Source organism: Somniosus microcephalus, chromosome 1 (genome assembly GCF_052327205.1).
Source record: "Somniosus microcephalus isolate GS21.2 chromosome 1, FLI_Smic_1.0, whole genome shotgun sequence".
In the NCBI taxonomy this organism is placed as follows: Eukaryota; Metazoa; Chordata; class Chondrichthyes; order Squaliformes; family Somniosidae; genus Somniosus; species Somniosus microcephalus.
The window spans coordinates 463,184,536-463,203,340 of NC_140987.1; the positions used below are offsets into that span (position 1 = coordinate 463,184,536).

The window sequence follows — 18,805 nt, forward strand, 5'->3', positions numbered from 1 at the left end:
CTACCCACGCCTACCCCCAGTACGCTTACGTAGCCTACCCGGACGGGCGGGAGGACACAGCCCCCACACGAGATCTCGCACCTTTGGGTGCCCCTGAAACACTACCATTGCCATCCACCACTACCCACAACCCAACCCCTCTAGACGGCATGCCGCAGCCCCAGGACCCGTCATTGACCACCCAACCACTCAATGAGACGCCAGACTCAACGTTGGATGCTGCACCATCACCGCCGCCACCACGACGATCAGGACGGCATACAAGGCCACCTGATAGACTTACTTACACGAACCTTTAGTACACTTCACCCCGCCGGACTCAATTTTAAACAAGGGGTGAATGTGGTAAACCACTGTTGTTGTTGTTACACACTGATGTACCTATGCATGCCTCAACATGTCTCGGCTGGCTCCACCCACACAGGCCCAGGTATAAAGGTGATTGACCTGCAGCCCCCTGCCTTCTTGGAACCCAGTCAACCACGAGAGGCATGCTCTGTTCTTTGCTAATAAGAGCCTTTAGTTACTCTCTTAACTCTCAGTCTTTTATGAGTAATTGATAGCGCATCACCAGGGTACTTAAGGAAGTGGCCCTAGAAATAGTAGATGCATTACTGGTCATCTTCCAGAACTCGATAGACTCTGGAACGGTACCCATGGATTGGAGGGTAGCTAATGTCACCCCACTATTCAAAAAAGGTGGTAGAGAAAAAGCGGGGAATTATAGACCGGTAAGCCTGACATCGGTAGTGGGGAAAATGCTAGAGTCTATTATAAAAGATGTAATAGCAGAGCACTTGGAAAGCAGTGACAGGATCGGACAAAGTCAACATGGATTTACAAAAGGTAAATCATGCTTGACTAATCTACTGGAATTTTTTGAGGATGTAACTGGTAAAATAGATAGGGGAGAACCAGTGGATGTGGTGTATTTGGACTTTCAGAAGGCTTTCGATAAGGTCCCACACAAGAGATTAGCGTGCAAAATTAAGGCACATGGGATTGGGGGCAAGGTATTGACTTGGATAGAGAACTGGTTGGCAGACAGAAGGCAAAGAGTTGGAATAAACGGGTTGTTTTCCGAGTGGCAGGCAATGACTAGTGGGGTACCGCAAGGATCAGTCCTAGGACCCCAGCTGTTCACAATATATATTAATGATCTGGACGAGGGAATTGGATGTAATATCTCCAAATTTGCAGACGACACAAAGCTGGGCAGGAGGGTAAGGTGCGAGGAGGATGTCAGGAAACTCCAGTACGATTTGGACAGGTTGGATGATTTGGCAGAAACATGGCAAATGCACTATAATGTGGATAAATGTGAGGTTATCCACTTTGGTGGCAAAAACAGGAAGGCAGATTATTATTTGAATGGCAATAGATTGGGAGAAGGGGAAGTGCAAAGAGACCTGGGCATCCTTGTGCACCAGTCGCTGAAGGTAAGCATGCAGGTGCAGCAGGCGGTTAAGGCGGCAAATGGTATGTTGGCCTTCGTAGCAAGAGGGTTCGAGTACAGGAACAAGGATGTCTTGCTGCGGTTGTACAGGGCCTTGGTGAGACCGCACCTTGAGTATTGTGTGCAGTTTTGGTCACCTTACCTGAGGAAGGACGTTCAGCGAAGATTCACCAGGCTGATACCTGGGATGGCAGGAATGACGTATGAGGAGAGATTGTGTTGATTGGGCTTATACTCACTGGAGTCTAGAAGATTGAGAGGGGATCTCATCGAAACCTATAAAATTCTGTCCGGTCTGGACAGACTAGATGCAGGAAGGATGTTTCTGATGGCCGGGGAGTCCAGAACCAGGGGTCATAGTCTAAGGATAAGGGGTAAGCCTTTTAGGACTGAAATGAGGAGGAATTTCTTCACCCAGAGAGTGGTGAACCTGTGGAATTCTTTGCGACAGAGGGCGGTGGAGGCCAGTTCATTAAATATATTCAAGAAAGAGTTGGATATATTTCTTGAGGCTAAAGGGATCAAGGGATATGGGGAAAAGGCAGGGACAGGGTACTGAATTTGGATGATCAGCCATGACCACATTGAATGGCGGAGCAGGCTCGAAGGGCCTACTCCTGCTCCTATCTTCTATGTTTCTATGAAAGGATGGCCCCAAAATACATTAGAGCTCATGCAATATTTTGGCAGTGCCTACCCCCCCCGAAGTGTTTCGAACACTATTCAATCCCCTTACCATGCATTTGTAATGTGCTGCAACCTTTTTCGCATTTGACGTGTGGAGTTTTCCTCTGGTCTCATTTTCTTCATCACCAGCATGACAGAATCCACACTTTGGCCCTGTGATCGTGGGACTGCTGCAGTGAGGAGAGCGCTCCCTCTGCAAAGGTAAATGCACGTACAAAATAAAATCTAAGGCAAGAATCGTCTGCAAGAAAATATTCAATTCAGTGCAAAACTAATGCAACATGGGGTTCAGATGACATCATACTTTACAACAGTCTATCCGTATATCAATAACTAGCTGAAGTGCCCGGCGGTGCCGAGGCTTTTTCGAGGGCATGTTGTTGTTGGAAGAGAGAGAGAGCGACTGGGGGGAGGGCGGGGGGGAGGCCCCCCACCACCCCCCCCCCAGGGTCGCGGCGCCCGCAGAGGGTCGCGCCCCCCCCCACCCCCCCCGAGGTGAAGACCGCCGATTGCGGCTGTGCGAGACGGCCGGCGGGCCCGGTTGCCAGGGTAACCCTTGACGCTCAGCAAGCCCCGCCCCCCCGGCCGAGCCAGAGAGAGACGCCGCGTCTCAGCTCCTGCTGCGCGCGCACCCTTTAGTAAGGTAGCGGCGCTGGGCTGAGTCCCGCCCCTCCAGCCTTCGAGTGGGGCCGGGAGGTGCCTAGCTCGGGCGTGGGTGCAGAGGAGAAGCCGAGGCTTCGAGGCTTACCTGGAAAAACGGGGAAAGGTAGGAAAATTAATGAGATTAGATAAGTTAATTCGTTTCTAAATCATTTTTTAAAAAAACAATGTGTGTTTTAAAAGCAACGTTTTTTTTAAAGACGCAGAAAGCGGGAAAAAGAAAGGAAAAGTTTGGAATCAAGATGGCGGCGACTCACCTCGGTTCAGAACGATAAGGCCCGGCCACACACGCACCGATTGGTCAACCGTCAGGTCACCAAAGCGTAGGATTGGTCAATCGTCCCGTCACTCGACCGTAGGAGGGCCCGCCCGCACGCGGCAGCAAGCTGCCGTACGATTGGTCGACCTCGAGGTCACTCTGTCGCTAATGAGCGGATAATGAGATGCTAATGAGCGGAATGTTGAAGGTTTTTGGGGTACCGCGGGCACGATTTTAGCCCGGCCGAAACGTAAATACGCTTAAAACCGTCTCGGAAGCGTAAGCTTTCTTTGGAGGTAACGCGCGCGTAGATACGCCCTGTAACTTTCGAGCGCATAGCCCGACAGATGCACACGCGATGACAGACAGATAGACAGATCGACCGATTTATATATATAGATACATGCTTGTGTGCACTTCCTGTCCGCGCTACTCTGCTTCCTGTTGCCATGTTTCTGTCACACTTTGCTTGACAATACTGCCCATTAGAAATTCCTGTGTCTATTTATACTGGAAAAAGCCCACGTGAACCGCTCACTCTGTACAATGTGGCTAGTGGTTTCCTACAATTCTCAAAATACTTTAACCACCATTTTAAGAACATAAGACATAGGAGGAATACAGTTTTGGTCTCCTTATCCAAGGAAGGATATACTTGCCTTAGAGGGGGTGCAACGAAGGTTCACCAGACTGATTCCTGGGATGAGAGGGCTGTCCTATGAGGAGAGATTGAGTAGATTGGGCCTATATTCTCTAGAGTTTAGAAGAATGAGAGGTGATCTCATTGAAACGTATAAGATTCTGAGGGGGATTGACAGGGTAGATGCTGAGAGGTTGTTTCCGCTGACTCGAGAGTCTAGAACCAGGGGTCATAGTCTCAGGATAAGGGACCGGCCATTTAAGACCAAGATGAGGAGAAAATTCTTCAGAGTTGTAAATCTTTGGAATTCTCTACCCCAGAGAGTTGTGGATGCTCAGTCGATGAGCATACTCAAGACAGAGATCGATAGATTTTTCGGCACTAACGGAATCAAGGGACATGGGGATCGGGTGGGAAAGTGGAGTTGAGGTAGAAGATCAGCCATGATCTTATTGAATGGCGGAGCAGGCTCGAGGGGCCGTATAGCCGACTCCTGCTCCTATTTCTTGTTATGAGTCGGCCATACAGGCCCTCGAGCCTGCTCTGCCATTCAGTAAGATCATGGCTGATCATCCACCTCAACTCCACTTTCCCGCCTAATCTCCATATCCCTTGATTCCCCTAGAGTCCAAAAATCTATCGATCTCAGCCTTGAATATACGCAAAGACTGAACCTCCACAGTCCTCTGGGGTAGAGAATTCCGAAATTACCCATCTGATTCGACAGGGGATTTGTTTTGGTTCTATAAACTTTATTGGGGGGGTGGGGGGGAGAAGACCAACTGGGGGTTGGAGAGTGAGATGAGTGACGGGGGGGGGGGGGGGGGGGGGGGTGTCAGAGCGAGGTGGGTGGCGGGGGGCAGAGTGAGGTGGGGGGGGGGGGCGGCAGAGTGAGGTGGGGGGGCGGGGGGGGCAGAGTGAGGTGGGTGGCGGGGGGGCAGAGTGAGGTGGGTGGCGGGGGGGCAGAGTGAGGTGGGTGGCGGGGGGGCAGAGTGAGGTGGGTGGCGGGGGGCAGAGTGAGGTGGGGGGGTGCAGAGTGAGGTGGGTGGCGGGGGGGCAGTGTGAGGTGGGTGGCGGGGGGGCAGAGTGAGGTGGGTGGCGGGGGGGCAGAGTGAGGTGGGTGGCGGGGGGGCAGAGTGAGGTGGGGGGGCGGGGGGGTAGAGTGAGGTGGGTGGCGGGGGGGCAGAGTGAGGTGGGTGGCGGGGGGGGCAGAGTGAGGTGGGTGGCGGGGGGCAGAGTGAGGTGGGGGGGGCAGAGTGAGGTGGGTGGCGGGGGGGCAGTGTGAGGTGGGTGGCGGGGGGGCAGAGTGAGGTGGGTGGCGGGGGGGCAGAGTGAGGTGGGTGGCGGGGGGGCAGAGTGAGGTGGGTGGTGGGGGGCGGGGCAGAGTGAGGTGGGTGGTGGGGGGCGGGGGTGGGAGGCAGACGGTGGTGGGTAGGGCAGAGTGAGGTGGGTGGCGGGGGCAGAGTGAGGTGGGTGGCAGGGGGCAGAGTGAGGTGGGTGGCAGGGGGCGGGGCAGAGTGAGGTGGGTGGTGGGGGGCGGGGCAGAGTGAGGTGGGTGGTGGGGGTGGGAGGCAGACGGTGGTGGGTAGGGCAGAGTGAGGTGGGTGGCGGGGTGGGGGGGCAGAGTGAGGTGGGTGGCGGGGGGGCAGAGTGAGGTGGGTGGTGGGTGGCAGGGCAGTGTGAGGTGGGTGGCGGGGGTGGGAGGCAGACGGTGGTGGGTAGGGCAGAGTGAGGTGGGTGGCGGGGTGGGGGGGCAGACGGTGGTGGGGGCAGAGTGAGGTGGGTGGCAGGGGGCGGGGCAGAGTGAGGTGGGTGGCGGGGGGGCAGAGTGAGGTGGGTGGTGGGGCAGAGTGAGGTGGGTGGTGGGGGGTGGGGCAGTGTGAGGTGGGTGGCGGGGGTGGGAGGCAGACGGTGGTGGGTAGGGCAGAGTGAGGTGGGTGGCGGGGTGGGGGGGCAGACGGTGGTGGGTAGGGCAGAGTGAGGTGGGTGGCGGGGTGGGGGGGCAGACGGTGGTGGGTAGGGCAGAGTGAGGTGGGTGGTGGGGGGCGGGGCAGAGTGAGGTGGGTGGTGGGGCAGTGTGAGGTGGGTGGCGGGGGTGGGAGGGCAGACGGTGGTGGGTAGGGCAGAGTGAGGTGGGTGGCGGGGTGGGGGGGCAGACGGTGGTGGGTAGGGCAGAGTGAGGTGGGTGGCGGGGGGCGGGGCAGAGTGAGGTGGGTGGCGGGGCAGTGTGAGGTGGGTGGCGGGGGTGGGAGGCAGACGGTGGTGGGTAGGGCAGAGTGAGGTGGGTGGTGGGGGGCGGGGCAGAGTGAGGTGGGTGGTGGGGCAGTGTGAGGTGGGTGGCGGGGGTGGGAGGCAGACGGTGGTGGGTAGGGCAGAGTGAGGTGGGTGGCGGGGTGGGGGGGCAGACGGTGGTGGGGGCAGAGTGAGGTGGGTGGCAGGGGGCGGGGCAGAGTGAGGTGGGTGGTGGGGGGCGGGGCAGAGTGAGGTGGGTGGTGGGGGGCGGGGCAGAGTGAGGTGGGTGGCAGGGGGCGGGGCAGAGTGAGGTGGGTGGTGGGGGGCGGGGCAGAGTGAGGTGGGTGGTGGGGGGCGGGGCAGAGTGAGGTGGGTGGTGGGGGGCGGGGCAGAGTGAGGTGGGTGGTGGGGGGCGGGGCAGAGTGAGGTGGGTGGTGGGGGTGGGAGGCAGACGGTGGTGGGTAGGGCAGAGTGAGGTGGGTGGTGGGGGTGGGAGGCAGACGGTGGTGGGTAGGGCAGAGTGAGGTGGGTGGCGGGGCAGTGTGAGGTGGGTGGCGGGGGTGGGAGGCAGACGGTGGTGGGTAGGGCAGAGTGAGGTGGGTGGCGGGGCAGTGTGAGGTGGGTGGCGGGGGTGGGAGGCAGACGGTGGTGGGTAGGGCAGAGTGAGGTGGGTGGCGGGGCAGTGTGAGGTGGGTGGCGGGGGTGGGAGGCAGACGGTGGTGGGTAGGGCAGAGTGAGGTGGGTGGCGGGGCAGTGTGAGGTGGGTGGCGGGGGTGGGAGGCAGACGGTGGTGGGTAGGGCAGAGTGAGGTGGGTGGCGGGGTGGGGGGGCAGACGGTGGTGGGGGCAGAGTGAGGTGGGTGGCGGGGTGGGGGGGCAGACGGTGGTGGGGGCAGAGTGAGGTGGGTGGCGGGGTGGGGGGGCAGACGGTGGTGGGGGCAGAGTGAGGTGGGTGGCGGGGTGGGGGGGCAGACGGTGGTGGGGGCAGAGTGAGGTGGGTGGTGGGGGGCGGGGCAGAGTGAGGTGGGTGGTGGGGGGCGGGGCAGAGTGAGGTGGGTGGTGGGGGCGGGGCAGAGTGAGGTGGGTGGTGGGGGGCGGGGCAGAGTGAGGTGGGTGGTGGGGGGCGGGGCAGAGTGAGGTGGGTGGTGGGGGCGGGGCAGAGTGAGGTGGGTGGTGGGGGCGGGGCAGAGTGAGGTGGGTGGCGGGGTGGGGGGGCAGACGGTGGTGGGGGCAGACGGTGGTGGGGGCAGAGTGAGGTGGGTGGCGGGGGGCGGGGCAGAGTGAGGTGGGTGGTGGGGCAGAGTGAGGTGGGTGGCGGGGGTGGGAGGCAGACGGTGGTGGGTAGGGCAGAGTGAGGTGGGTGGCGGGGGTGGGAGGCAGACGGTGGTGGGGGCAGAGTGAGGTGGGTGGCGGGGTGGGGGGGCAGACGGTGGTGGGGGCAGAGTGAGGTGGGTGGCGGGGTGGGGGGGCAGACGGTGGTGGGGGCAGAGTGAGGTGAGCCAGGTTGGTTCCTTTACCCCCAACCCGAAAGAAAAGAAAAAGATAAAATCAAAGAGGAAAAAAGAGACTGAACCAGAGACAGCGAGAAACATTAACCAAGAGACAGGTGAGTAATATATTAAAAATCTTCCGTCCATCAACTTTTCCTGTATAAATTCCTACACCAGTTATAATGGAAACGGCCTTTGAACTTGTCAGACTGTAATTACCCCCTCCATCCATTAGTACCACCACTGGCAGAAGGGTGCAATTATAGCGCGACACATTTACAGAAGACAACGATTTGCATTTATATAGCGCCTTTCACGACCACCGGACGTCTCAAAGCACTTTACAGCCAATGAAGTACTTCTGAGGTGTAGTCACTGTTGTAATGTGGGAAACATGGCAGCCAATTTGCACACACCAAGGTCCCACAAACAGCAATGTGATATTGACCAGATAATCTGTTTTTGTTGTGTTGGTTGAGGGATAAATATTGGCCAGGACCCCAGGGACACCGGGAAGAACTCCCCTGCTCTTCTTTGAAATAGTGCCATGGGGTCTTTTACGTCCCCGGGCGCACAGACAGGGCCTCGGTTCAACGTCTCATCCGAAAGACGGCACCTCCAACAGTGCAGCACTCCCTCAGCACTGCGCTGGGAGTGTCAGCCTAGCTTTTGTGTGTTTAAGTCCCTGGAGTGGGACTTGAACCCACAACCTTCTGATTCAGAGGTGAGTGTGCAGCCGACACCGAGGCGCATTCCATTATAAATGTGGACATCAGAATTTAGAATGGAAAACCAAAATAAAGATTGAATGTATGACTTTAAACTGGAGATGGAATTGCGTCTGCACGCTCTGGTTCCATTACTCCCCGCTTTGACAATGCCATGTCATGGGAGATTGACTGGTAGCAGATACAATGTCACATATTATGCTCAGATTTCACTAAACGCTGATTTTACATTCAATATATCTTTAAAAGGAATGTGTATAAAATACATCGACCAGAAAGCAACTGAAAGATTTCAGGAACATAAGACCATCCCTTATTAAGAATATGAACCATAGACTGGTTACAGTCCAGTATGATTTGGACAGGTTGGGTGATTGGGCAGATGCATGGCAAATGCAGTATAATGTGGATAAATGCGAGGTTATCCACTTCGGTGGCAAAAACAGGAAGACAGATTATCTGAATGGCAATAGATTGGGAAAAGGGGAAGTGCAACGAGACCTGGGTGTCCTTGTGCACCAGTCGCTGAAGGTAAGCATGCAGGTGCAGCAGGCGGTTAAGGCGGCAAATGGTATGTTGGCCTTCATAGCGAGAGGATGTCTTGCTGCAGTTGTACAGGGCCTTGGTGAGACCACACCTTGAGTATTGTGTGCAGTTTTGGTCGCCTTATCTGAGGAAGGATGTTCTTGCCATGGAGGGAGTGCAGCGAAGATTCACCAGGCTGATACCTGGGATGGCAGGAATGACGTATGAGGAGAGATTGGGTCGATTGGGCTTATACTCGCTGGAGTTTAGAAGAATGAGAGGGGATCTCATCGAAACTTATAAAATTCTGACAGGACTGGACAGACTAGATGCTGGAAGGATGTTACCGATGGCCGGGGAGTCCAGAACCAGGGGTCACAGTCTAAAGATAAGGGGTAAGCCATTTAGAACTGAGATGAGGAGGAATTTCTTCACCCAGAGAGTGGTGAACCTGTGGAATTCTCTACCACAAAAGGCAGTTGAGGCCAATTCATTAAATATGTTCAAGAAGGAGTTGGATATATTTCTTAAGGCTAAGGGGATCGAGGGATATGGGGAGAAAGCAGGGATAGGGTACTGAATTTGGATGGTCAGCCATGATCTCATTAAATGGTGGAACAGGCTCGAGGGGCTGAATGGCCTACTCCTATCTTCTATGTTTACAGCACGGCAGAAAGCCATTCGGCCCATTGAGCCCGTGCCGGCTCTCTACAAGAGCACTTCAGCTAGTTCCCCTCCCCCGCCCTTTCCCCATAGCCCTGCAAATTTCTTTCCTTCAGGTATTTATCCAACTCCCTTTTGAAAGCCGTGATTGAGTCTGCCTCCACCACCCTCTCAGGCAGTGCATTCCAGATCTTAACCACTTGCTGCGTAAAAAAGTTTTTTCTTACGTCGCCTTTGGTTCTTTTGCCAATCACCTTAAATCTGTGTTCTCTGGTTCTCAATCCTTCTGCCAATGGGAACAGTTTCTCTCTATCTACTCTGTCCAGATCCCTCATAATTTTGAACACCTCTATCAAATCTCCTCTCAATTCTCTGCTCCAAGAAGAACAACCCCAGCTTCTCCAGTCTTATCAATGTAACTGAAGTCCCTCATTCCTGGAACCATTCTTGTAAATCTTTTCTGCACCCTCTCTAAAGCCTTCACATCCTTCCTAAAGTGCGGTGCCCAGAATTGGACACAGTACTCCAGTTGGAGCCGAACCAGTGTTTTATACAGGTTCATCATAATTTCCATGCTTTAGTACTCTATACCTCTATTCATGAAGCCCAGGATCCCGTAAGCCTTTTTAACTGCTTTCTCAACCTGCCCTGCCACCTTCAACGATTTGTGCACATATACCCCCAGGTCTCTGTTTGTGCACCCTCTTCAGGATTGTACCCTTTAGTTTATATGTCCTCTCCATTTTTTCTACCAAAATGTACATGAGGTGTCCTTGTACATGAGTCATTGAAAGTGAATGTGCAGGTGCAACAAGCCATTAGGAAGGGAAATGGTATGCTGGCCTTCATTACAAGAGGATTTGAGTACAGGAGTAAAGAAGTCTTACTCCAATTATATAGGGCCTTGGTGAGACCACACTTGGAGTACTGTGTACAATTTTGGTCTCCTTACCTAAGGAAGGATAGACTTGCCATAGAGGGAGTGCAACAAAGGTTCACGAGATTGATTCCTGGGATGGCGGGACTGTCGTATGAGAAGAGATTGAGTAAACTAGGCCTGTATTCTCTTGAATTCAGAAGAATGAGAGGGGATCTCATTGAAGCGTACATAATTATTACAGGGCTTGATAGGATGGATGCTGGGAGAATGTTTCCCTTGGCCGGGGAGTCTAGAACCAGGGGCCACAGCCTCAGGATAAAGGGTAGGCCATTCAGGACTGAGATGAGAAGATATTTCTTCACTGGGGTAGAGAATTCCAAAGATTCACCACCCTCTGAGAGGACTGTGGAGGCTCAGTCATTGGGTATATTCAAAGCAGAAGTCGATAGATTTCTGACTAGTAAGGGCATCTAGGGATATGGCGATAGGGCCGGTGAATGGAGTTGAGGCAGAAGATAAGCCATGATCTCATTGAATGGCGGAGCAGGCTCGAAGGGCCAAATGGCCTACTCATGCTCCTATTTCTTATGTATCACTTCACACCTCCCTGCATTAAATTTCATCTGCCACGTGTCCGCCCATTTCACCAGCCTGTCTATGTCTTCCTGAAGTCTATCACTATCCTCCTCACTGTTCACTATACTTACAAGTTTTGGGTCATCTGCAAAATGTGAAACTGTGCCCTGTCTGTACACCCACATCCAAGTCATTAATATAGATCAAGAAAAGCAGTGGTCCTAGAACCGACCCCTGGGGAACACCACTATAAACCTTCCTCCAATCCGAAAAACAACTGTTCACCACTACTCTCTGTTTCCTGTCACTTAGCCAATTCTGTATCCATACTGTCCCTTTTATTCCATGGGCTTCAACTTTGCTGACAAGCCTATTATGTGGCACTTTGTCAAACGCCTTTTGGAAATCCATGTACACTACGTGAACTGCATTGCCCTCATCAACCCTCTCTGTTACCTCATCAAAAAACTTGATCAAGTTAGTTAAACACGATTTGCCTTTAACAAATCCGTGCTGGCTTTCCTTAATTAATCCACACTTGTCCAAGTGACTTAATTTTGTCCCTGATTATTGTTTCTAAAAGCATCCCCGCTACAGAGGTCAAACTGACTGGCCTGTAGTTGCTGGGTTTATCTTTACACCCCTTTTTGAACAAAGGCCTCTGAATAAAGTCAAACAAATCAGTTTGAAATAATTTCTAGGAGGAGAAAATGGGTCTCGGGGAGGCGGGGGGAAGGAAAGAAAATAAATGAAAATGACTGTTGTCAGATGTTGTTCCATAATTTACTCACATGGGAACTGCAACTAGTTTCATCTCTTCCTTGAGAAGACGTGGACATAGCATCATCTGACTCATCTTTTGAGTTCGGAGCTCTTCGTTTCCCTCTGTGCCCTCGCCCAGCACCTCTGCGAGGCCCTGTGGAACGCTCAGTCAGGTTTCCTTGGAGCCCATCTGTAAGAAGCACATTTAAAGCAACTACTTTACCACCAGATAATAATGATTGGTTTCACCTTTATTTAAAATTTGCACTTTAAACCTTTATTCTGAGGCAGAAAGCTCTGAATTTCAATTTGCACCATGACTCATTCTGTACACTTGTCTCCTTATCCCTTTAGGTCACCTTCTGTTTCGTGCAATGTCATCAGGAGGGTGGGCAGCCTGTGCCTCCACCCAGGTCATGGGTGTGTGAGCAAACCAAAAGGACTCTCACTGGGAATTTCCTTCCTGCTTGGAGTTTTTATAATGTGTGCAGAACTCCTTTCTTACCTAGTATGTAAAAATCCCAAGAGAGGGAGAGCACTGCTAGATCTAGGAATGGGAAATGAACCAGAACAGTTAAGAGATAAGTAAGCGTAGGGGAACATCTGGACAATAGCGATCACAACATAATAAGGTTTAAGATAAAGATTGAGAATGACATAAGTAAGACAAACATTAAGTAATAAATTGGAAAAAAGCTGATTTTAAGGGGATGAGAATGGAACTAGGGAAAATAAACTGGAAAAATGTACTGAAAGTAATAGAACAGCAGTGGGAAACATTTAAAATGGAAATCAAGAGTGTCCAGGAGAAATATATCCCACTATAAAGCAAGAACAAACTAGCCAGTAATGACACATCGTGGATGAATAAAGATAGAAGGGCAAAATTGAAACTAAAGAAAAAGGCATACACTATGTACATAGACAACAAAGGAGGATGATAAAAGGGAATATATAAAGGTTAGGAAAGAGGCCAAAAAAAATTAGGAAAGCAAAGAGAAACCACGAAATTAAATTATCATGGAATATAAAAAGAAATAAAGTATTCTACAGACACAAAAGAAAAATCAGGATTGGGATAGGGCCACGAAGGGACAACACGATAAACTCACAGGTAATGACAGCAAAATGGCAGAAATATTCAACAATTACTTTGCCTCGGTATTTACCAGGGAGACTAACATGGTGGACATGACATTAGAAGAGATCGAAATAAAATATGAAGACATTTAAGGTAGAAAGGGGGGGGGGGGGGGGGGGGAGGAAGATAATTGATAAACTAATCAAACTTAGACAGGATAAACCCCTGGTCCGGATGGATTGCGTCCATGCATATTAAAATAAGTTAGGGAAGAGATAGCAGAGGCACCATTACATATATAAAAATTCATTAGAAAAGTGTATAGTGCCAGAGGACTGGAGGACAGCTAATATGATTCCTATACTTAAAAAGGGAGCTAGAACAAGTCCAGGGAACTATAGAAAAGTTAGTGTAACCTCGGTGGTAGGAAAGTTAATGGAATCCTTACTCAAAGATGTAATAGAAAAACATCTAGAAACTGAAAATATGATTAAGAGTAGTCAGCACAGATTTCAAAAGGGAAAGTCATGCTTGACCAACCTTATTGAATTCTTAGAAGTAGTAACAGAAAGGGTAGACGGGGATAATGCAGTGGATGTAATATATTTAGATTTTCAAAAAGTCTTCGATAAAGTACCGCGTAGTAGACTCATGACTAAGGTCAGAACACGCGGAGTCAGGGGACAAGTAGCAAAATGGATAGCAAGTTGTCTACAACACAGGTGGAAGGAGTCTTGTGTGGCGCATAAACAACAGCATGGACATGTTGGGCGGAATGGCCTGTTTCTGTGTTGTAAATACTATGTAATACTAGGCAATATGTGAGCTTCATGAATTGATGAGTCATTCAATTTTTCATGCTTCCCATTTGCTCAATATATCCTCCACATGGTCAGGAACTCCACATCACTCTGTAGCTAACAGGTAAACAGCACAGGTGCTATCAGAAGCAAGTACTGCACTCCCAGTTTTCATTGGCATTGAAATGACCCCTTTCAGCAGAAAATTTTTACTGGAACTCAGCTGAGGCACTTCACGGTAAGAGACTACCGTTTATTATTAAGCAGAAGCGAGTAGGACCATTCTTGCCCTGCAGAAGTTATTGCCCTTTGGCTGATCAAGTGCCAGATTAACAGCAGCTGCACAGATACCTGCAACACATCCCAGCCCAACCAGATGACGTTAGTGACAAGATTAGACAGAAAACATAGTAGGAAGGAAAAGAAAATTGGATTGAAGTTGGCAAGCAACTTAGTGAATTGTACAAATTTACTGTGTGCAAGTTACCTTCACTGGAATCCTCTGCACCTTCTTTATGTTTCTGACAGAGAATCCTGTCAAGAAAAGGATTAAAAAGTACAGATCAATATTTCATCTCATAGAACAGTTAAACAACAGCTCACAAACAAATCTGCAATAAGTAGGAGTAGCGAGTTGTACATACAGATAAATTCCCTGTGATGGGTCTTCCTTTATTTGAGCCTTGTCGAGTTTTGCACAGTAATAGTGATATGTTCTATGACAAGTTTTTACATCACATCCAATAGTCGCTCCTGGACGATGACAGCAAGAGCAGCTCTGTAGCAGGAAAGACGAGACAATATTAATTTGTAGCTACTGCTGGTCTTTCAGCACTGACAAAATAAATGTATGGATAAAAAAGCACTCTTCACTACAAAAGCAAGTAACATGAAAGCTCATAGCATCCCTTTAACTTATTGTCTGCCAATCTGCTCTCCCCCTCATGCTCCACTGAAGGTGGAGACTCCTATCATAGAAACATAGAAGATAGGAGCAGGAGTAGGCCATTCGGCCCCTCAGGCCTGCTCCGCCATTCAATGAGATCATGGCTGATCATCCAAATTCAGTACCCTGTCCCTGCTTTCTCCCCATATCCCTTGATCCCTTTAGCCTTAAGAAATATATCCAACTCCTTCTTGAATATATTTAATGAATTGGCCTCTACTGCCTTCTTTGGTAGAGAATTCCACAGGTTCGCCACTCTCTGGGTGAAGAAATTCCTCCTCAACTCTGTCCTAAATGGCTTACCTCTTATCCTTAGACTGTGACCCCTGGTTCTGGACTCCCCGACCATCGGTAACATCCTTCCAGCATCTAGTCTGTCCAGTCCTGTCAGAATTTTATACGTTTCGATGAGATCGCCTCTCATTCTTCTGAACTCCATCAAGTACAAGCCCAATCGACCCAATCTCTCCTCATACGTCATTCCTGCCATCCCAGGTATCAGCCTGGTGAATCTTCGCTGAACTCCTTCCATGGCAAGAACATCCTTCCTCAGATAAGGCGACCAAAACTGCACACAATACTCAAGGTGTGGTCTCACCAAGGCCCTGTACAACTGCAGCAAGACATCCTTGTTCCTGTACTCAAACCCTCTCGCTACGAAGGCCAACATACCATTTGCCTTCTTAACCGCCTGCTGCACCTGCATGCTTACTTTCAGCGACTGGTACACAAGGACGCCCAGGTCTCGTTGCACTTCCCCTTCTCCCAATCTATTGCCATTCAGATAATAATCTGCCTTCCTGTTTTTGACACCAAAGTGGACAACCTCACATTTATCCACGTTATATTGCATCTGCCATGCTTCTGCCCAATCACCCAACTTGTCCAAATCATACTGGAGTTTCGCGGCATCCTCCTCACAGCACACATGCCCACAGCTTTGTGTCGTCTGCAAACTTGGAGATATTACATCTAGTTCCCTCGTCCAGATCCCAGATTGTGAATAGCTGGGGTTCAAGGACCGATCCCTGCGGTACCCCACTAGTCACTGCCTGCCACTCGGAAAAAGAGCCGTTTATTCCAACTCTGCTTTCTGTCTGCCAACCAGTTCTCTATCCAAGTCAATACCTTGCCCCCAATCCCATGTGCCTTAACTTTACACGCTAATCTCTTATGCGGGACCTTATCGAAAGCCTTTTGAAAATCCAAATACACCACATCCACTGGTTCTCCCTTATCTATTCTACCAGTTACATCCTCAAAAAATTCCAGTAGATTAGTCAAGCACGATTTACCTTTTGTCCCAAGTGCTCATTCTTCATGTGAAAGTCTAAGCTGTGTCAGCAAGCTACCTGACCAGAGATTATAGAAATTACAACACAGAAATAGGCCACTCAGCCCAACCAGCCAGTGTTGGTGTTTATCCTCCACATGAGCTGTAGCCCTAATCCTATTGCCAACCTGTTCCCAGATCTCGAACCTTCAACCATCAATCTATCCTATTAAAAGCTGGCACACTCGCTGCTTCAATCACTAACTCCGGTAGTACAATCTGCAGAGTCACAACCCTCTGTGTAAAAGTGTCTCCTCTCGGTCCAACATTTAATCTTGCATCTGTGCCCCCTTTCTCTAGGCATCATAGCGAGCGGAGACCAATCTTGTTCAAACCCAACATTTACATGTGTACAGCAGGGGTCAGTATTTAAGGGGTGAGAACCTGTGTTAATTCCCCTGCTCTCCCCAGCCCAGGGACAGCAAGACCATCCCAGCTAAGATCAGCTAATTCAGCACAGCGTGCGAAGCGAACCTGGGGCCTTCTGGTCTATATGGCTCAAACTTTATCAGTTAAACCATCAGGGAGCATAAGTGAAATTGGCATTTCTATAGTGCCTTTCACGACCTCAGGACGTCTCAAAGTGCTTTACAGCCAATGAAGTTCTTTTGAAGTGCCGTCACTGTTGTAATGTAGGAAACGTGGCAGCCAATTTGCGCACAGTAAACTCCCACGAATAGCAATGTGATAATGACCAGATAACATGTTTTTTGTGATGTTGATTGAGGGATAAAGATTGGCCAGGACACTGGGGTGAACTCCCCCGCTCTTCTTCCAACAGTGCCATGGGCTCTTTTACGTCCACCCGAGAGGGCAGACGGGGCTTCGGTTTAACATCTCACCTGAAGGACGGCACCTCCGACAGTGCAGCACTCCCTCAGTACTGCCCCTCCGACAGTGCAGTGCTCCCTCAGTACTGCCCCTCCTACAGTGCGGCACTCCCTCAGTACTGCCCCTCCGACAGTGCAGCGCACCCTCAGTACCGCCCCTCCTAGAGTGCGGCACTCCCTCAGTACCGCCCCTCCGACAGTGCAGCGCTCCCTCAGTACTGCCAGACAGTGCAGCACTCCCTCAGTACTGCCCCTCCAACAGTGCAGCACCCCCTCAGTACTGCCCCTTCGACAGTGCAGCTCTCCCTCAGTACTGCAGAGTGTCAGCCTAGATTTTTGTGCTCAAGTCTCTGAAGTGGGACTCAGGCAAGAGTGCTACCCACTGAGCCAGGACAGTTTCCAAAATAAAGCACTATATTCATAAAGTCACCAATAAAATTAAGTTAAGGAAAATCAGTCCTCCAGAAGAGGTCTGGCTGCAACTGGCCTGGCCTTGTGGCTCTAAATACAGTGAAACACTTTAACCAAATTGATAATCTGTTCTGGATGAGTTTCCTTATTAACTTCCTTAGCCATATTGAGGGAGCTAATGTTTTAGTTTTGCTTTATTCAATCATGATGCAAGTGCACAGAAGGTGCACTTAGGGACAGAGAAGGTGATATATGCTCAGAGGCACATGGCAAGGCTAGAATGAGTACTTTGTATCGGTGTTTATTAAGGAGGTGGATGCTGACAAAATATTGGTAGAAGCAATGGAAGGGGTGAAAATTGATAGACAGGATGTACTAGAAAGGCTGGGTATGCTTAGAGTGGATAAGTTGCCTGGTCCAGATGGTTTGCATCCCAGGTTGCTAAGGGAATTGGGGAAGGAGATAGCAGAAGGGCTTGCCATAATTTTCCAATCTTCCCTAGATGCGGGGGAGGTGCCTGAGGATTGGAAAGTGGCAAATGTGACACCATTGTTCAAGAAAGGGTGTAAGGACAATCCTAGTAACTACAGGCCAGTCAGTTTATCAGTGGTGGGTAAAGTTTTAGAAACAATAATCAAGGAAAAAATTAACGGGCACTTGGAGAGGTTTAAGCTAATTAAGAGCCAACTCGGGTTTGTAAAAGGCAGATCGTGTTTGACTAAACGAATTGACTTTTTTGATGAACAGGGAGGATTGATGGAGAATGCAATGGATGTTGTCTACATGGATTTTAGGAAGGCGTTTGTCAACGTACCACATAAAATGCTGGTTAACAAAATTGAGGCTCATGGAATAGGTGGGCCAGGCAGCTTGGATAAGGAATTGGCTTAAGGACAGAAAACAGTGAGTGGTGATAAATGGCTGTTTTTCAGACTGGAGGATGGTAGACAGTGGTGTTCCCCAAGGGTCAGTGCTGGGCCACTGCTTTTTTTGTGATATATATAAATAACCTGGATGTAGAGTCATAACGGCACAGAAGGAGGCCATTCAAGCCCATCGAGTCCGCTCCAGCTCTCTGCAGAGCAATCCAAACTGTGCCATTAAGTGTATATTGCCTCTCCCTGTTCCTTCTGCCAAAATGCATCACCTCACACTTCTCTGTATTAAATTCCATCTGCCACTTGTCTGCCCATTCTGCTAGCCTTTCTATGTCCTACTGCAGTCGATTGCTATCATCCTCACATTCCAATATTCAGGTCATTTATATATATCAAAAAAAGCAGTGGGCCCAGCTCTGACCCTTGGGGAACACCACTGTCTACCATCCTCCAGTCTGAAAAAACAGCCGTATACCACAACTCACTGTTCGGAATACAGAGCAGAATTTCTAAATTTGCCAATGACACCAAACTTGGGGGTGTGGCAAACAGTGAGGATGATACCAATCGACTGCAACAGGACAGGGAAAGGCTAGCAGAATGGGCAGACAGGTGGCAGATGGAATTTAACCATGAAATAATCACCAGACTGATCCCTGGGATGGCAGGAATGACGTATGAAGAGAGATTGGGTCGATTAGGCTTGTATTCGCTAGAGTTTAGAAGAATGAGGGGGGATCTCATTGAAACTTATAAAATTCTAACAGGACTAGACAGACTAGATGCAGGAAGGATGTTCCCGATGGCGGGGGAGTCCAGAACCAGGGGTCACAGTCTAAGGATAAGGGGTAAGCCATTTAGGACAGAGATGAGGAGGAATTTCTTCACCCAGAGAGTGGCGAACCTGTGGAATTCTCTACCACAGAAGGCAGTTGAGGCAAACTTATTAAATATATTCAAGAAGGAGTT

The 18,805-nt window shown here is 50.3% G+C and overlaps 1 protein-coding gene across 4 annotated transcripts in view; it reads right to left on the reverse strand.

The window, feature by feature from the left end:
- The window catches only part of phf6 (PHD finger protein 6), a 109,040-nt gene that overhangs the window by 24,493 nt on the left and 65,742 nt on the right, over positions 1–18,805 (reverse strand). For all 4 annotated transcript variants that reach the window (XM_086002434.1, XM_086002442.1, XM_086002449.1 and 1 more), the window contains exons 4-7: positions 14,083–14,216; positions 13,926–13,972; positions 11,587–11,747; positions 2,193–2,336 (exon numbers count right to left, since the gene is read on the reverse strand). In XM_086002434.1, coding sequence (XP_085858560.1) covers positions 2,193–2,336; positions 11,587–11,747; positions 13,926–13,972; positions 14,083–14,216 — 486 coding nt within the window. The remainder of the gene's footprint in view (positions 1–2,192; positions 2,337–11,586; positions 11,748–13,925; positions 13,973–14,082; positions 14,217–18,805) is intronic.